The following is a 19130-nucleotide window of genomic DNA, read 5'->3' on the forward strand; positions in this document are numbered from 1 at the left end:
TAAAAATAAAAAAACTCATAAGTAATTGAAACGGCGTCGTTTCAAATTTAGTTAAGTTCCCCCTCCTCTCGCGTCCTTCTCGAACTCTCTTCTCTCTCAAACTCACTCTCTCTTTGTCTCTCACTCTCTCGCGCTCTCTCAATCTCTCTTCTTCCCCCTCTCGCATGACTGCACGAGCACCACCGGGACTCCACCGTCATTTGAACTTTACATTTTGCAACTTCGCATTTGCCGCCACTCAAAGGTAAGACATTCGAAACCCTAGATTTTATTTTTTGAGTTTTGGATTGGAGATTGGAGGAAGGATGGGTTGAATCGGAGATAGAGGATGAGAATGATTGTGAATTTATGTGCTGTGGATTGATTTGTGCATGTGTTTGAAATTATCTCTTCTCTCTATTTGTTTTTTTTTTTTTTTTTTTTTTTTTTTTGTAGTTTGTATTTTACTATTTCTGAGTGTTCGGATTTAGAACCCTAAATCTTTCCAAGACTTGGTAAGAGAAAACTAGTTGTCATTCTAGTTGTACACGGTTTAACAAGAGGAAAACTAACATATTTTTTTCTCGTTATATTTAAACTCTCCTTACATTTCTCTATCTTTTATAGTGTTCAATATGTTAAACACTATTTCTGATTTCTGGTTAACCTTTTGAGATGTTAAATGGAACAAAGCATAACATTGCACATCATTCTAACCAATGAGAAGGATGAAGAGTTGTGACTGTAGAGTATAATATTGCACATTATTTTCTAATAAACATTGGTTACATTTCTTTATTTTATTTGTACTATTAACTGGTTTATGGAGGAGTGCTCTTGGAGTAGTTGATCTAGCTCTAGACCTATCTGCTAAAAACCAATAAACCTAGATAGAATTCGGAATAGAGTACAATGGATTGAGATATTCAAATTTCTTAACGTACTCCACCTTGTGAATAAAATTGAAATCACAAGGGTCAATTTTTAAATAGAATAGTCATAATGTGGGTCGTTCAACATTTACTCTATTCAGTAAAGTCATTTTACCAACTCAATGTGTATACTTTTTATGGTTGAACAACATAATCTCATTCATTTGATTCAAAATCAATAGTTATGATTTAAACTCCACAAGAATAGACTAATTGAACCTCTGGAGGATCCTATTCGGTTTTCTTCTTGGTTAATTTTGGAATGGTATTTACCATATGAGTAGGGTTGAGCGTTGACTTTGTGGGAGTCAGTATCCAGGATTCCGACTCCGACTCTAAAAAATGTTAGTTATATTTCTTTATTTTATTCGTGCTAGTAATCGATTTATGGATGAGTGTTATTTAATGCTGTTGATCTAGCTCTAAAACTACCTGTCAAAGACCAGTAAACCTAGATAGAAAATGGGATGGAGTACAATAGATGTTCCAACTTCTTAACATACTCCATCTTGTGAAAGAATTCAAATCACAAGGTTTAAGTTTTAAATAGAATGGTCAAAAAATAAAAATAGAATGGTCTTTATTTGGGCAGTTCAACATTTTATAGTTATTAGTTATTAGTTACCACATTTTACCAACACGTACAATGTGTACATTTTTAAGGTAGTAAATGTTGAATCACCTAATTTCATACATTTAATTCATAATCAATAGTTGTGATTTAAACTCCACAACGATAGACTACTTGAATCCTTGGTGGATCCTATTCGATTTTCCTCTTGATTAATTTTGGGATATTATTTATTGTATGAGTAGGGTTGAGAATCAACTTTTTCCGAGTTGGTATCAAGGAACCTGACTCCGACTCCGATTTAGTTTGACTCTTTATCTGAACTTCAACTCCACCTTTGAATTACCAATAATCCGATCCGACTCTATTGAAATGGGTTGAAAGCCGGATCGTAGTTGGACTTGGACTTTCTTTTTTCTTTATTTAGAAATTTGATAAAGGACATATTTCCAGGACTTGGTAACATAAAACTAGTTGTCATTCCAGTTGTACACGGTTTAACAAGTGGAAAACTAACATATTTTGACTCTTTAAATTTAAACTGCCCTTATATTTTTCTCTTTCTCTTTTATTGTGTTCAATGTGTTAAACACTCTTTCGGGTTTCTGGTGAACCTTTTGAGATGTTAGATGGAATAAAACATAACATTGCACATCATTCTAACCAATGAGAGGGATGAAGAGTTGTGACTATGGAATATAATATTGGATATTATTTTCTAATAAACGTTGGTTACATTTCTTTATTTTATTTGTACTAGTAACCAGTTTATGGAGGAGTACTCTTGGAGTAGTTGATTTAGCTTTAGACCTACCTGCTAAAGACCAGTAAACCTAAATAGAAATCGGGATAGAGTACAATGGATTGAGATGTTCATATTTTTTAACATACTCCACCTTGTAAAGAAATTGAATTACTAGGGTTAATTTTAATTAAAATGGTCAAAATTGGACCGTTCAACATTTACTCTAATTAGTTAGCACATTTTACCAACTCAATGTGAATATTTTTATGGTTGAACAACCTAATCTCACTCATTTAATTTAAAATAAATAGTTGTGATTTAAACTCCACAAGGATAGACGACTTAAACCTTTGGAGGATCCTATCCGGTTTTCTTCTTGGTTAATGTTGGAATAGTATTTACCATATGAGTAGGGTTGAGCATCGACTTTGTGGGAGTCGGTATCCAGGATTCTGACTCCCGCTCTAAAAAACATTGGTTATATTTTTTTTATTTTATTTGTGCTAGTCATCGATTTATGGACGAGTGTTCTTGGTGCTGTCGACCTAGCTCTAAAATTACTTGCCAAAGACACTGAAACCTAGAAAATAGGATGGAGTACAATAGATATTCAAATTTCTTAAAGTACTCCATCTTGTGAAGGAATTGAAATCACAAGTTAAGTTTTAAATAGAATGGTCTTAATTTGGGCAGTTAAGCATTTTATAGTTATTAGCTAGTAGTTATCACATTTTACCAATACGCACAATGATGAGATGAGATGAAACATTTTCACTATCAAAACGGACTTTGTGCTTTCGACTTTTAAAATTCCATAACATTTCAAATTATATTAAATTTATGATCATTCAACACATAAATGGATGACGTGATTTAGCCACATCAAGCCACGTTCATTTGTAGGATTATTTTTGTGTAATTTATTTGTGGTTAAAATATTTATCTTAATGAAAAGATGACAAAAATGTTATAAATGAAAGTAGGAGTGTTTCTGGCCTATAAAATCTCATGTACCGAAGAGTCTTTTGTGTGTTATGAGGGTTGTATAAATAAAACTAAATGAAAAATAAAAAAAGCCCGAGGAAAATTAAAATTATTCGAATAATTATAAAAAAAAATATTTAAAAAATGTTTAGGTGGCACGATAGAAGCAAAATATGTTGCACTGAAAATTTTATGGGTAACAGATGATTATGAGGTCTCCAAAGTTCTCTTTTGTTGTTAATTTGATAGTGTTTACTGTTTAGCTCTATATCTTTTGATAAAATTACAATACTTTTGTAATTGTTTTTAATAAATATCTTCCATTTAAAACATGATTATAAAAAAGAAATAAAAAAAAAAGGGTAATTGATCAGTTTCCTATAGCCGCAACCCTCGTCTGTTTCGGATACTACCACACGGGGGAAAAGTAAAACGTACATTGTAGATTAAAAGCTATTCAGCCCCAATCTCAGGCTTTTTAAAGCAAACTTGAAAAAGTTTTAAGAGGGGAAGTAATCATATCCAAGACCAATTCAACAAGGAAAGTCGGTATTCCATTCCTTGTTGCTTTAAAATCATGTTTCAATTAAAATATGCTTTATGTGATCCTACTCCATGAATAGGTAAAGCACGATTATCATGGCTGTTTGTCTGTGGCATTAGTCAGAGTTCAATAGGCCTTGATGGAATGCTGTTTATGGTACATTCATCGAACATTCCCAGAAAAGGAAAAACAGCCAAAAGTTACAGTTCAATCCCAACACGAGAGAGAGAGAGAGAGAGAGAGAGAGTACAAATAATATGCTTAAAACTACATTTGACATAAACTAAAACATAAGTTAAATTAGCAAAGCCTCCACTTGCTAGCTTTTTCAATCAGTACTTGTAACATGAGCTTATATGAAGTTCAGAAACTTGAGTAAACACAAGATTGTCACAAACGACGACTCAAGGATCCTGGTGCAGGTTTTCATGTTCTGACAGACTGTTAAAATCATGGTCATTCGTATCAGCATCATTCTCCACAATTGAAGCAGTTGTGAAACTCCACACAGAAGCACAATTTTCATTGCCTACATGAAAAAAGGTAACAAATTTTTAAAGGGAAATAGACTCCTCAGTGAGACCAGAACAAAAGTAATCAATAAAATACCAAAAACACATACAATATTCCATTCTAATGAACCAATCTTCAATTCTGTCATTCCATCAGAGCAAATGAAGTTCAGAATACATCAAAGCCAATCTAAAACTTTAAGAGGCTTAAAACAAATGTGTCGACCACCAATTTTACCATGCTTTTAACCCTACTGTCTTACAACTCAAAATGCTGCTAGACATTAAAACAAAGAAATTGACTTTTGACTTCAATAAATCATATGTATATTCCATTACCATTCGAATCAAAACAATAATATTCTAAGTGGCAAATTAACACCAGCACTCTCAAATAGTCATAAAAAGATGCACTAAAACTCCAAAGGTATTTTTGAGAAAATAAAACACAAACAAGCTCGATAGTGCAAGGAAAGACATTGCAAATCTTAGAAACATCTCCAAAATAACATAATTTGAAGCATTAGAGTTACTAAGGTACCACTCAAAGGCACATCCTCGTGGACATCATCAGGAACTACGTATCTTCGGTGGCCTGATGAGGAGGCAGCCATCGGCAGATATGGATGGAAAGAGAACCCACTTATAGTGTCTGTATAGTGAAGAGGACAGATCAAAACTAATCAGTTCTAGAACAAAATAATGGTATATGCAAAAATTAAAGCAGCCACATTTTACAGGAGATGAAAAATCAAACCTGATGCAGCTTGAAAACTTGATACCCAATGCCCGGTTTGAAGATCATATATATGAACGAAACCATCCTGAAGCCAAAATGCAATAATAAATAAGCAGCGAGTTTATAAAAATGGGATGCGAATTAGGTAATATCATGATATTTGGCACAGAGAAAATGAATAGAGGTTACAAGAGTACCTGACCACCTGTACCGAGGTATCTACCCAAGGGCTCAATATCAAACAATATCCGCTGGTTGGTATACTCCGATGATCTATACAACCTAATCACAAGGTGCATAAGAAAAAAAGAGTACTTTAATGTCATTTGTTAGTAACAACAATCTTGTATCAATTGCAACTGAAAAGACAGGCCTAAGCATACAAAAATTACACAATGCTGTATCATAATTCACAATATGAGCAGTAATATTGGGAAGTCATTTGGGAAATTACAAACTCTTGGTTTCATATATCAATAATAAATCTAATGTTTTGCCTCAGATGGCATTTAATGACATAAAAAGATATAAAAACTCCTTAGGGAAAGCAGGTTAAAGCAGATAAGAGAGCCAGGCACCAATTCCCCCCCCCCCCCCCCCTCCCCTCCCCTTTTTTATTTTTGTTGATAGGTAATCAAGAAGTTTTATTCATAGAAATAGGCACAGCCCACAAGTACAGAGGGAGTATACAAGGGAAATCCTAGGTATAAAAGATATCATCTATCTTTTATCGATCAAAAAAAAAAAAAAAAGAAAGAAAGTCATGGACATTTCCATTACAAACATTGGCCCCTGCCCATAAGATCAATGATTTTAAACACCCCCCCCCCCCCCCTTTTTTTCTCTTTATTATTTGGATAAGCACCTACTTGCTCTTTTTTAATGCAGAAGCAGGAGAACATGTCCTATTATAATCAAAATTTAAAATTTAAGATCAAGGTTTCATTTTCTTCCATGAATTTTGAACTTAAGTGTGGGGATGTTCCAAAGCTCTAAGAAACAACTTTGTTAGGGGGTTGGCTGTGACTGTTCTTTAGTTGTTTATATATATACACCATATGCTAAAATCTTAAAAGAGAGAAGGAAAAATAAGAGAGCTTCTCCAGGTTAAATGAAACTACTTACTTGTACACAACATCAACAGCTTTGCGTATATCCCAGCACAGTATATAAGGATCCTTCAAGGAAAATATTTTTTACAAGTAAACAAAAATTTTATTGATGATATAGATAGGCATAGCCCAAGTATTTGACACATACAAGAGTGACAACTAAGCATGAGTGTCTAGTGATACAAGGAAATCATGGAAAGAGATCTTCAAGGAGATTGAATGTCAGAAAATCTAAATTTAACATTGCTTGGATGAAAAATGGACGGATAAACCAATCACATTTGATCAAAAGATGCTATTTATGGGCTCAAAGGGAAAAGTTAATAATTTAACCCATAAAAATAAACAGTAGTTTTTTTTTTTTTTTTTTTTGTATTGAGTTGAGTCTAACAACTTGAACTGAGAGATGGAACATTTACAATATTTACCTTGCGGCCTCCTGTATATAAATAGTTTCCATCTTTTGAGAACTGGACCTGTGATGGAAAATTATTTTTGACTTTCTTCTAGTTAGAAAAATTATAATGAAGTAAATAATGGGAACACTGACTTACATGTGTAATCCCACCTTCTTGACCATGCAAAACATATAAAAGTTCCATATTATCTTCTCTATATATTGCAGTAGTCTGACTGTAAGAACCCATAGCTAGCAATCCACTCTGAGTTGGGCAAAAAGCCAGTGCAGATATAATGCCTGTAAATAGTATATATAAAAAAAAAAAAAAAGAACCAGGATACATCATTCATCATTAGATTTGTCAATAGAAAATTTCACTTAGGCCCCATTTGGATGTTAAGATGGTCTCAACCCATCTCATCTCATCCAAACACCAACACTTTTCAATTTCAAATTTTTAACTTTTTCATCTAATCATTTCACTTTTCCCAAACTTCCAAACAAAACACAAAAAATAATTCAACTTTTTCAAATTCAAAAAAAAAAAAAAAAATTATAATAATATTTTAACTTTCTAATTTTTTTATTCAACTTTTTCTCTCTCCTTTCCCAAAACCCCATAAAACATCTTAACTCAAACCATTTCACTACTATTCACATACTATTTCACTACTATTCACAGATTTCCCATCTCATCTCAACATCCAAACAAGGCCTTAGGTTGCTAAGAGCATGTACCTGTGAGGCCTTCTTTATTCCCTTGAAGTGTTGAATGTTGTTTAAAATCCCTACCAGGGCGATGTAGGTCAAACACCCTAACAGCTTTGTTGTATCCAGCAAATATCCTATGTGACCAAAAATCATTGGATCATCCGTTAATTGGCACCCAATGACAATGTCCATGGCATGTATACACCCTAGTTAGACTGCTGGTTTATATGAAACAAGAACTATGGGGAAATTTTAAAGTCCAATTATAAACAGAAATTTTAAATGATGCACCAACCACAATTCCATTATAAAATATTAGCATCTCATTGGATTCGAAAGTGATAATTTCATGCACCGCAGTCCAAGAGTCAATGCCATTTTAATTCTGATATAAAAGCTGAAATGAAGCACTTCAAATCATGTACCATCCTAAAAATCTTGCTTACTTCGTCCCAGTGGGATTGAATGCAATTGAAAATGCAGCCGTTATTTCGTCCATGGAATCATAAGCCCGGTATGTGCAACGCAGCTGAAATTTCAGTCAAAGGCAATGGTCATTAACCAGATATATTTATATAGAAACCATAAATAATCAAAAGAGCATGCAGACTTCAAAAATGGTGATCTGAATATACATGTTGTGAATGTTAAGGGTTGGACCCACAATGCCTTTATGATGCAGGAAAGGAGGGAGAACCCATAGAATAGCGTGAATAGTGTTATGCTAGAAACCCTTTTTCACCAATGGAAGGTCAATTTATTAAGAGCAGCCCACAATTAAGAAATTGATTTTATCATAGAATGTTTTAACCTATTGTACTCTTCTAGGCCAAGGATCGGAGGTGGAGACATGGCCCTTTGAAGCCCTTCTAAGAAATTGAAGTTTACCATCTGGTCATTCCATAAGGTTCTTGCTATACAAGAGAGAGAACATTTTCCTTAGAGAAGTATTTGGAGGACTATGGGGCTCTGTAATGCAGCAGCTTTTGTCTGGAAAACTTCTTTAGGAAAGATCCTTGTTGTAGATAACCTAAGGGAACATTGGATCATTGTGGTCGATTGATGTTGTATGTGTAAAAAGAACGGTGCAGAAGTAGATCATTTGTCACTTCTCTGTGATGTTGCTCGGGCTCTCTGGAACAATTTCTTTGGTAGGGAGGGGTTAGCATGGGTCATGCCAAGAAGGGTGGTTGACTTGCTTGCATCTTGGTGAGGTCTGTGTGGCAGTCCACAAATAGCAACAATAGGGAAGATGGCTCCCATATGCTTACCATGGTGCATTTAGAGCGAACGAAACAATAGAATCTTTGAGAACCTTGAGCGAAGTAAGGATGAAATTAAAATTTTCTTCTTTAGCATTTCTTTGGGCTTACACGATAGACTTTAATGTACTAAATGTCCATGATTTTCTCTTTATCAGCTTATAATTCTAACTAGGTTTTTCACTTGTATATAACCAATGTACTTGAGCTTTGCCTTGCCTTAGAGCCCCTTTTCAAGTCTTAGAGCTTGTTATCTTGCTAAAACACTAATCTCATTTACATATAAGCAATAATAACTAAGCACCTTGCCTGAAGTAACATCCCAAAGATGAATGGGATGGTCACGAGCAGTACTTGCAAAAACGCAGCTAACTGGGTCTGAAATGTAAATCAATACTCATATCAAACTTCCATTTATAATATCATCAGTCAATTGCAAAAGCAATCTATGTAACCACAAATATATAAGTCATAGAAAAAGAAGAGAGATTATAGAAGCACCTAAAGTAGACATATATGGATACCAACAGAAGTCGTACACAGACTCTCCCTCATTCATGACAAGGTTTGCAGCATAGGAATCTGCATCTTAGAGTTGCAAAATAAATTCATATGTACAAAGAAAAAGTAAAGCATGTGATCACAACAAACTTAGGTGAAAAAGAACCCAAAATTAGCTTTTATACATCAGTTTGAAAAAGTCAGGATTCTTGTTAAATCATTCTCAGTGAAGTGAAACTTCAGCAATAAACTTGGACGGTAGTACCCCTTATTATGTGTTACTTGACACCATCCTCAAAGGGAGCTAATGGAATAGGGTAACAAATTATAGAGTAATGCTACATATAGTCGTAGAGTGCGCAAGCGTCATACAATCGTTTTGAAAAAGAGTGGGACCTACTATTAAAAAATTAGTTTTTTTTTCATGCGGGTCCCGTATTTACTCATTTTTTTCAAAGAGATTGTGCAGCACTGCGTACTCCATAACTGCAAATATCATTTCTCTAAATTATAACATTCATGTATTGCCTAAGTGTAAACTTACCTTCATCAGAAGCTGTATAACAATTGCTAACATCACCATCACTTCCATAATCCGGTCTATTAAAGAAAAGAAATACTCAGTAATTTAAAAAATTATCCATTATCTCATATAATGCATCAAAATGACACTAAAGAATTGGGAGAAAAAACCAGTCTTCCTAACCATAGTCTTACAAGTTCTCTCTCTATAGCATTCTCGGAATAGCTTTTTGCCTTTAAAAATAAAATCAAGAGAATTTTTTTCCAAAATACTATCATAGCAGCATCTTATCCTTTGTTTTTGGTCCTTTGAAAAAATTACCATTAGCTCATGACACACGAACAAATGACACACGAACAAATGACATAGTAGTGCACATAGAAGCATGAGCAAAAAAGGCTGATATGGTGTAATGCAACACGGGTGATAATTCATTGGACGCGTTCTTAACATGCTTCTTAGGAGTCCACTTCTAGCATTCTCAGATAATATTTTCTTTGGTCTCTTTTCTTTAAAGCATTAAATTCAGACTTAAAAGCAAGAAAATTGATTCCACAATGATACCCAAGCAGCCCTCATTTCTTCAAAATACAAGTTGCATTGCTCTATCGAACCTTGGAATCTCTGTAAATCATAAAAAGAAGAAGGAAAGGAAAAGGGCAAATAAACAGTATAAAAAACTCACAATGTGAACGTGCGAAGTGTATTGTCCTCAGAGCTTGTAAGGAAACGCGACCCATCTGGTGACCTTCAACCTCATAAATAAACTCAAAAGTCCAAAATGCTAAAAAAAAAATTAAAATAAATTTAAAAAAGAAAAAAATTGGTCGGAGTGCACTAGGGAGATTATTATATGTACCATTTTACGCCTTTAAGAAAATTGTTAGGGTTTGTAGCAGTTCTGTACTGGTGGTAGAAATGGTAGGTTCTATGTGGCGGAACATCGAACCGAATCACAGGCCACGAGTACTCTTCCTGTGTAGGTTGAGTCATTTCTGCGACTCCCGATGGGGAATCGGACGGGTGATTCTCCGCTTCTTCTCCCACTGCTTCCGTTACAGACATTGTCGACCAAAACGCAGCGTCTCTTTGGCCTCGGACTTCGAGCCTTCGTCTCCGTCTGAGATTTTTGGTATTGGGCGGTAAAATGGAAGTCGGAGCTGCGCCTGCGGTCGACACTGACTGACGTTTAATGGGTGAATGAGTCGTTTTTTATTTTTACTTTTATGTATTTTTTTTATATCTTCAAATATTTCCTGAGGACTGGACAGCGGGGCATTCCCGCTTGAGCGGGCGGGCTATCTCATGCGGGGGCGGGCTGATTCCAACGAAGTCTCGCTATTGCTCTCGCTCCATCCTTTCCATATATAAAAAATTAAATTTAAATATTTATATAAATATTTATATTAAATCTCATATTATTTAAGTATGACTATTGTATTATCTTAATTTCTTATATAAAGGTTAGTCTAAGAAGTCAATGCAATACAAAATATAACTTTAATGAGTTTAAATTTTTTTATATTTTTAATTTAAATTATATTATAATTTGGGACAAAAAAAATTTTTTAGACCAAAAAATAATTTTTAGATCCAATAGATCGTGTGGCTTGAACGGGGTACAGTTTCGATCCCACCCCTCAATACTGGGGCAGGAGGCGGGGTTGAAAACCCATACTCCGCATGATGCGGGGCGGGGTGTAAGGAAGGGTCCGCCCCGTCCCGCACTATGTATCACTCATATATTTATCCACTTCAGTTATACTATTATTTTGTTATCATTACATTGACTTGATTTATTAATATATATATATATATATATATATACACACACACACACATATTAGAAAATGGCTCTGGGTGCGTTAGTTTCGAGGTACACTTGACATAATGATTTAAATAAAAAAAAATGAAAAAGTCAGTAGATTATTTGTCTGAAAAAAGAAAATATAATATTAAAAAAAGACAAAAAATTAAGGAACTTTTGGTAAAATAGAATCCTTTATTAAATTCTACAAGAGAGCTACACGTCAAATGGTTAAGAGTTTTAATGGTTTTTTTGGTAAAACAGTATTTAACGAACTTAACGGAAAAATAAGAAAATTAACGGAAAAATAACAAAAAATATTATTCACAGTTAGATAGCCACTTATTATTAGAGCATTGCTATTCATAAGCCTCACACAATACATATCACAATTTTTTTATTTTTTATTTTTTATTTTTTTAAATGTTTATTATTTTTTTTATTATTTGGTTTTATTTTTCTTAAAACAATTGAATTCTTCTACTCATCATCCATATACCATACATTTGATAAGAGAAAAAATTTAAAAAATAACAAAAAATGTGACGTGTGATGTATGAGGCTTATGAATAGAATTTTTATATTATAATCAAGTAGATATTTAAAATAAATATTGTGTTAAAAAATATAAAGAAAAGGAAATTGAAATTTTAACTTTCCTCTATTTCTTATATGTTTATATTTTTAATATTTTTTATAAACTATATGAAATATCGTTAATGAGACAAAATGAACTGTATAATTACAACGACAATATGGCAATTCTCCTATTGTATATTTGATATTGCTCAAGGGGGACCATTTACTAGACATAAATATCATAAAGGCCTATTAATGAAAGTTGGTTTTTATTTCCCCAAAAAAAATCATAGATGCCCATGTGAAGCTTTTCTTTTTCTTGTGATTTTCATTCAATTTTAAAAGGGGCTAAACAAGCCCTTACAAATTTAAGAAAATAGAATTTTGCCAATTTGATAACTCATAGAATTTATTTAAACTCAAGATTTGAATTTTGGATTTAGATAGTCACTAGACCAAAACTTTTATCCATGCACGTCTAATATAAATCTTTTATTTTAGATCGTTGTTCTTTCTGAACACTTTATGCCATTCAACACTATCATGATTGGCCAAAGTCTTTTGAACTAGATGGCATAAAGTTTGGTCTCCAAACTGGAGAATTAGGTTCGAACCACCCACTGGAGGTGGTCAGTGCATTCCTCACTCTGGTGGGGGTACTGCGAGAGTCTATGTTTACTGAGGTAAACAGAGGGAAGTGCCATGGAAGGGTTAGAGGATATTTGAGAAAAGCTAAATTTAGGAGAGGAGGAGAGCGAACCCATTGAAATTTCATCCAGTGATAGCGATGAACTGAAGATTTTGAGGGAAAGGAGCTTGCTGGGGAAGGTATTCGCTAACCGTAGGATCAGGAAGGAGGTTATTAGGAACACCATGGAGAAGATCTGGAAGGTACGTTCACTCCCGACCTTCCGAGAACTTGGTAATAATTGTTTTACTATTTCCTTTGCAAATCGGTTCGATAAGGAGAAGGTGATGAGTGGATGCCCATGGTTGTTTGACAACCACTTGTTTGTGTTAATACCATACGAGGGGAAGGCCCAAATCCACTCGATGGATTTTTTTAAACAGAGTTTCTGGGTACAGATGTTTAACCTACCTCTGGATTGTATGAACCGAAGTATGGGAGAGAAATTGGGGGAATCCATGGGTAAAGTATTAGAGGTAGAAATCCAAGATGGGGTTGTAGCGTGGGGGAAGTGTTTGAGGGTAAAGGTTATTCTGGATATTAGAAGAAGTCTAGGCATAGAGAGAACAATAAATATGGAAGGGAAGAAGTTGTGGATCCCTTTCCAATACGAGAAGTTGCCACGGATTTGCCTTAAGTGCGGGTGCATAATACATGGGTCAAAGGGATGTTTAAGTGAAAATGGGGGGTCAGACCAATATGGTCCATGGTTGAGAGCTAAAATGTGGGGACAGGGTCGAATTGAGAAAGTTAGAGAAGTGGTGGAGGAAGAGGAGGAGAAGAATGCGACCCCTGAGAATAGTGAAGAGAGCGAGAGAGTCAATATTGAAGGGCTAGAGAGAATTCAGAATGAGGTGGAAGGGGTGGTAAAAGAGGGAAAAGGTAAGGGTCATGGCGTGGGGGAGGGGGGAAGTTTTTTGGTTAATGAGGGACTTGAGACACAGGATTTGGTTAACACCTTCATAGTTGCAGACAATACACTTAGTTATGAGGGGGTTGATGATGAAATTCTAGTGGTAAGGGATACAATGGAGCTTGGGAGAGGGCAGGGGTAAAGGGGGAAAGGAAAGGGGAGGGGATGGAAGAGGAGAGCTAGAGGGGAGGGGGTAAGGGGAGTCAGTAAAACAATCATTTCTAAAAGATTGAATGAAGGAAGGGAGGACAAGAATACTGTGGAGGGTAGCATTAAAAAATTAAAAAGGGGAGAGAGCTTGGAATTGATTGACATTGAAATTATGGCATAGGCTATTACACAGCCCCAGCCCCGCCAATTATTAGGAATTGCTTAAGCTAGAACTGCTGCGGGTTGGGCAACCCTCGGACAGTTCAGACCCTTCGCAGTTTAGTAAAGGTGAATAAACCCAATATTTTATTTCTTATGGAAGTTATGATCAAGGGAGGAAGGGTAGAAGCTTTAAAAAATAGATTGGAGATGGGGGTTGTTTAGTGGTGGAACCAGTGGGGAAAAAAGGTGGGTTAGCATTATTTTTGGGAAAAGACATAAATCTTGAGATTCTTCACTATTCTCAAAGGCATATAAGCAATTTTATTAGGGGAGAGGGAAGTAAGAAAGGCTGGAATTTCACTGACTTTTATGGGCATCCTGAGGCCTCGAAGAGGAAGTTGTCTTGGAAATTATTAGCTTCCTTGGAACCAAAAAAAGGGGAGGCCTGGTGTATTGGAGGGGACTTTAATGAAATACTAGTGCAAGAGGAGAAAAGAAGGGGTAAATTGAGAGATGAAAAAGGGATGGGACAATTCAGGGAGGTGTTAACAGAAAAAATCTCACTGATTTGGGGTATGTAGGCAGCCTTTTTACTTGGAGTAATAAGCATGAGGATCACACTTTCACCAAGGAAAGACTAGATAGATTTGTGGCAAATCATGAATGGAGGGAGATGTTTAAAAGGGTGAAGGTGACTAATTTAGTAGCAATATGTTCTGATCACATACCCATCTTGCTTGAAGCAAAGGATACATCCTTTGTAGCTGGAAGAAGAGAGAGAAGATTCTTTTTTGAAGCCTCATGGGTGAAAGAGGAAGATTGTAAGGAGGTGGTGAGAGTGGGATGGAAAGGTCAGAATCAGATTGAAAAACCTATTAGCAAAGTCCAAGGGCTGTTAAAAGTATGCTGTGGGAATTTAAAAGAATGGGCTAGGGGTAAGGAAAGGAATCGTGAGAAGGAAATTAATAGGCTTTCTAAGGAAATAAAACAGCTGCAAGATAATGAGAGGCCAGACAACATAGAGGCTATTAAAGAGCTCCAAAAATAGGTGGAGATTTTATTGGAACAAGAGGATTTAAAATGGAAGCAAAGAGCGAAGAAAAACTGGTATAAACTTGGTGATAGAAATACCAAGTTTTTTCATGCATGTGCCTCTCAAAGAAGGAAAATGAAACCAGATTAAACAGGTTAGTAGATCCTAGTGGTAGGCTTTGGGAGGAGCAAGAGGATATTGAAGAGGCATTTTATTCCCACTATAGACAAGTTTACCAATCGACTTCCCCATCTAAGGAGGCTATTGATTCTTGTCTTTGTGCAATGGAGAAATGCATAACTACTGAGATGAATGATGATTTGCAAAGTGAGTACAGCAGAGAAGAGGTGGTAGCAGCTATGCAACAAATTGGGCCTTTGAAATCACCAGGCCCAGATGGTTTTGGTGCGTCTTTCTATCAAAACTATTGGGAGATGGTGGGGGATGAGGTGACAGAGGCAGTGTTAAGCTTTCTTAGGGGGAAGGGCAGCTCAAATTGTTGAAATCATACACATGTGGTTCTGATCCCTAAGATAAAGGAACCAAAAAATATTGGAGATTTTAGACCAATTAGTCTTTACAATGTTTTTTATAAAATCATTGCAAAGACTCTGGCCAATAGACTTAAGAAAGTGCTTAACAATGTGATATCATTGAATCAAAGTGCCTTTATACCGGGGAGACTTATTACTGATAAAATAATTGCAGCCTATGAAATTCTCCATTCCATGAAGAATAAGAAGAGAGGAAATAAGGGGAGTATGGCTTTAAAGCTTGACATTTCAAAAGCGTATGATAGAGTAGAGTGGAGTTTTCTAAGGGCAGTAATGGTAAAACTAGGTTTTGGTGAAAAATGGGTGAGTCTCATAATGCAGTGTGTTCAAACAGTTTCCTATGCCATAGTAGTGAATGGAAAACCTGGAAATTCTTTTGCACCATGTCGGGGTCTCAGGCAAGGAGACCCATTATCTCCCTACCTTTTTCTCCTATGTGCAGAAGGGTTGAGTACTCTCATAAACCAAGCTGAAAGGAATGGGGTTTTGAGTGGAGTTTCAGTGGCTAGAGGTGGGATTCGAGTTACACATCTGCTTTTTGCAAATGACTGTTTGGTGTTTGGGTAAGCTTCTTGGCAAGAATGGTTTAAGATAAAAGAATTGTTGTAGATATATGAGGAAGCTTCAGGTCAATGTTTAACTAGGCAGAAAACAGCTTTGTTCTTTAGCTCAAACATTAAGGCAGATGTTAGGGAGAGGATTAGAGTGGATGTGGGGGCTGGGATCCAAAATAGTTGTGAAAAATACTTGGGGTTACCTGTGATGGTGGGGAAATCTCAATATAATACATTTAGAGGGATAAAAGACAGGGTGTGGAATAAAATTAGTAAATGGAAAAACCAGTTCCTCTCACCCTCGGGCAAAGAAGTATTGTTGAAGGCAGTGGTACAAGCTGTCCCAACTTATCACATGAATGTTTTTAAACTCTCTGTGAAGCTTTGTAAGGAAATTTCTACATTAATGGCTAAATTCTAGTGGGGTTCCCAGCAAAATGAAAATAGAATCCAATGGAAGAGTTGGACAAAAATGGGGACTACTAAAACAGAAGGGGTTATGGGTTTCAGAGAGCTTCAAAGTTTCAACTCTGCACTTTTGGCAAAGCAATGTTGGAGGATCATGACCATGCCACAATCTGTTACTGCAAGGGTTCTGAAAGATAAGTATTTTTAAACACTCTGACCTGCTGAAAGCTAAATTGGGATGTGGGCCTTCAAAAATATGGAGGAGTTTGTGGGGTTCTATTGGTTTGTTAAAGGAATGATTGGTTTGGAGGGTGGGGAATGGTGAACAGGTGAAGATTTGGGAGGACAAGTGAATCCCAAAACCCATCCAATTTAGCATTCAATCCCCTCGAAGGAACATGTGTGAAGAGGCAAAAGTGAAAGAACTCATACTTAATGGTGGATGGAATCATAGGCTGGTTTATGATACTTTCTTAAAAGAGGAGACTGACCTTATTCGTGGCATACCAGTTAGTAATTCTAATGCACCCCCGATAAGAGGATTTGGGTTTTTTCTAAGGATGGTTTATATAGTGTCAAAAGTGGTTACCACTTGGAGAGATCCAGGAAAGGCAAAGATAAAGGGTGTTCTTCAGTGGCTAAATGTGATAAAAAGGTACGGAATAGTATTTGGCAGCTGAATACACCTGAAGTGATAAAAGTGTTTATATGGAAATCTGTTGTGAACAGTATCTGTTTAGAAGGAAAGTAGTGGAAAATCCTCTATGTCCTGTGTGTGGAAGAGAGAATGAATCAGTGGGACATGTGCTGTGGAGTTGCATAGCTACGGGTGATGTGTGGGCTGACAATAAGAGCCCAGTGCAAAAATGGCATCGAATGGATGGGGTATTTATAGATGTATGGTTGCTGCTGATAAAGAAACTTCCACGGCAAAAACTTGATTTATTAGCAACTATGATGAGGAACTTGTGGTGGAGGAGAACTGCCTTTGTTTTCGAAAATAAATTCAAAGGACCGGGGGAGTTGTTTCGACAAGCTGAAGAGAGTCAAAAGGTTTTTGTTGAGGTTAAAAGGGAATTGGTTGGGGTTAGGAGAGGAGGGGAAATGCAGAAAGTTGTAGACGAATGGAAGAAACCAGTTAGGGGTTTTGTGAAGGTGAATTGGGATGCTAGTTTGGATACTAAAAAGAATAAAAGAGGGGTAGGGATTGTGGTGAGGGATGAAGAAGGAGAGGTTTTGTTGTCACTTTGTCGTTCTATTGCAGGTATATGTACACCAGCAGTTGCAGAGTTACAAGCTTTATGGAGAGCTGTAAAGCTTTGTGAGGAGCTGAATACTTTAGCTAAGCTGGGTCTTGATGTGTCGGAAGAGGTTGTTTGGATGGAAGGGGGTCCTTCAGGAATTAATTCCTTTGTTTTGCAAGACAAACTCTACAACGTTCCAGTTATGAGGTAATACAGAAAGGAAATTTTTCTGTTTTAAAAAAAAAAAAAAAAGGTTCGAACCACCCACCACTGTTAAAAAAATATTGCCATGATGTTTGTGACATTTCCTTTTGATGGTTCTAGACTTTACTTTTAGTAGCCACATGCGATAGTGCTTCTTACCACATTTTCTCTAGATTTAGAGGTTCGTTTTCCCTTTTATCATAAAACTCAATATACTCTCTCTCTCTCTCTCTCTCTCTCTAGTTTTTTCCCCTCTTTAATTTAATTTAAATTTCACAATTTTTTCTCTAGTTCTCGGAGGCCCAATTAAAGTTAAATTGGATACCCATCCGCCCGTACTAAGGCCGGTGGTACTGTGGTGATATTCAATGGGTGGATATCTTCCCTAGCCCATTGCAACATACAATACTTTGAGAATTATTAGGGTTGTAAACAGATTGTCTCTAGTTTGATTCATTAAATAAACAAACCAAGCATGAACAACGTTTCAAGCTTGTTTATCAAATGATTCAAACTTGTATAATTTGTATAACTTCACATTGATTATTTTTATTATAATTTTTTATAGAATTTTTATGATAATTTTTAATTTCACAATAGAATCATTTTAAATATTTAAAAATGAGTAGTGCTACATCTACTTACAGTTTTACTTACAAGACTCATTTTATTAGTTTTCTTTCGAAATTCAGATTTTGAATTTCAAATTTCATACTTTTCAGCATATTAAAAATTGACATGTGTAGAAATAAGTTTTTCTTAAGTACATTTAGTATTTTCCTTTAAAAAGATAAGAGTCAATCATGTTCCTAATACAAAATACGTTATTTAGAGATATAAAAATCGCAATTCTAGTCTTAGTAATTACCTTCTTTTGGGGGATTTAAGGGTGTAACCTTAACAATTTAATTCCACGAGCAACTCAAGTTCGACTCGATTAAATTCTACTCTCACTTGGTTATTTTTTAGGTGAGCAATTTGTAAATGGGAAATTATGATTGACTATTAACTATTAAGAACATAACTAGTATAAAACTCGAAGTCCATATATATTAGATATAATGCAACAATAAAGTATCATATGTATATAGTATATTAGTTATAATGCAGCAATATATATTGAATATTTCAAAGAAGTCCAACTCAATCACAATTTCGATTCTTTCAACCCGACCTCAAACAATCAAATTGAAATCGGATTAAAAAAGCACATTTTTTTTTTCTAATCAAGAGCATTAACATTAATAGTAAGAAGAAAAAAGTTAGAAGCATCATTATCACATGTCTTTGATAATAAAATCATGGAGGTAGATCTGTTC

At 35.5% G+C, this 19130-nt stretch overlaps 1 protein-coding gene across 3 annotated transcripts; it reads right to left on the reverse strand.

Annotated features, from left to right (window-relative positions):
• Nucleotides 1-4013: 4013 nt before the first annotated feature.
• LOC121266418 (telomerase Cajal body protein 1) lies at nt 4014-10739 on the reverse strand. 3 transcript variants are annotated; one of them, XM_041170231.1, is made up of 14 exons: nt 10375-10739; nt 10201-10263; nt 9537-9592; nt 8993-9079; nt 8796-8869; nt 7676-7758; nt 7257-7363; nt 6673-6815; nt 6547-6594; nt 6132-6184; nt 5204-5288; nt 5025-5091; nt 4809-4919; nt 4014-4284 (listed from the first exon to the last, which is right to left on the reverse strand). In XM_041170231.1, exons 1-14 carry the CDS (start codon nt 10578-10580, stop codon nt 4160-4162), a joined length of 1308 nt encoding a protein of 435 aa, XP_041026165.1. In that variant the 5' UTR covers nt 10581-10739; the 3' UTR covers nt 4014-4159. The 3 variants fall into 3 exon arrangements, with proteins under 3 accessions (XP_041026165.1, XP_041026166.1, XP_041026168.1); XM_041170232.1 differs by having other exon boundaries at nt 8993-9073; nt 10375-10738; XM_041170234.1 differs by lacking the exon at nt 8993-9079 and having other exon boundaries at nt 10375-10738.
• Between the last annotated feature and the right edge of the window lie 8391 nt (nt 10740-19130).

Source organism: Juglans microcarpa x Juglans regia, chromosome 5D, assembly GCF_004785595.1.
Source record: "Juglans microcarpa x Juglans regia isolate MS1-56 chromosome 5D, Jm3101_v1.0, whole genome shotgun sequence".
Taxonomy (NCBI): domain Eukaryota; kingdom Viridiplantae; phylum Streptophyta; class Magnoliopsida; order Fagales; family Juglandaceae; genus Juglans; species Juglans microcarpa x Juglans regia.

What these genes read in the sequence shown, in the direction of transcription:
- LOC121266418 (XM_041170231.1), bottom strand. Translation starts at nt 10,580, where the DNA reads ATGTCTGTAACGGAAGCAGTGGGAGAAGAAGCGGAGAATCACCCGTCC. An exon ending in TTCAATCCCACTGGGACGAA is followed by an intron (nt 7,364 to 7,675) that starts GTAAGCAAGATT and finishes TTGGTCACATAG; the next exon opens with GATATTTGCTGGATACAACA. An exon ending in ACCTCGGTACAGGTGGTCAG is followed by an intron (nt 5,092 to 5,203) that starts GTACTCTTGTAA and finishes TTTTGGCTTCAG; the next exon opens with GATGGTTTCGTTCATATATA.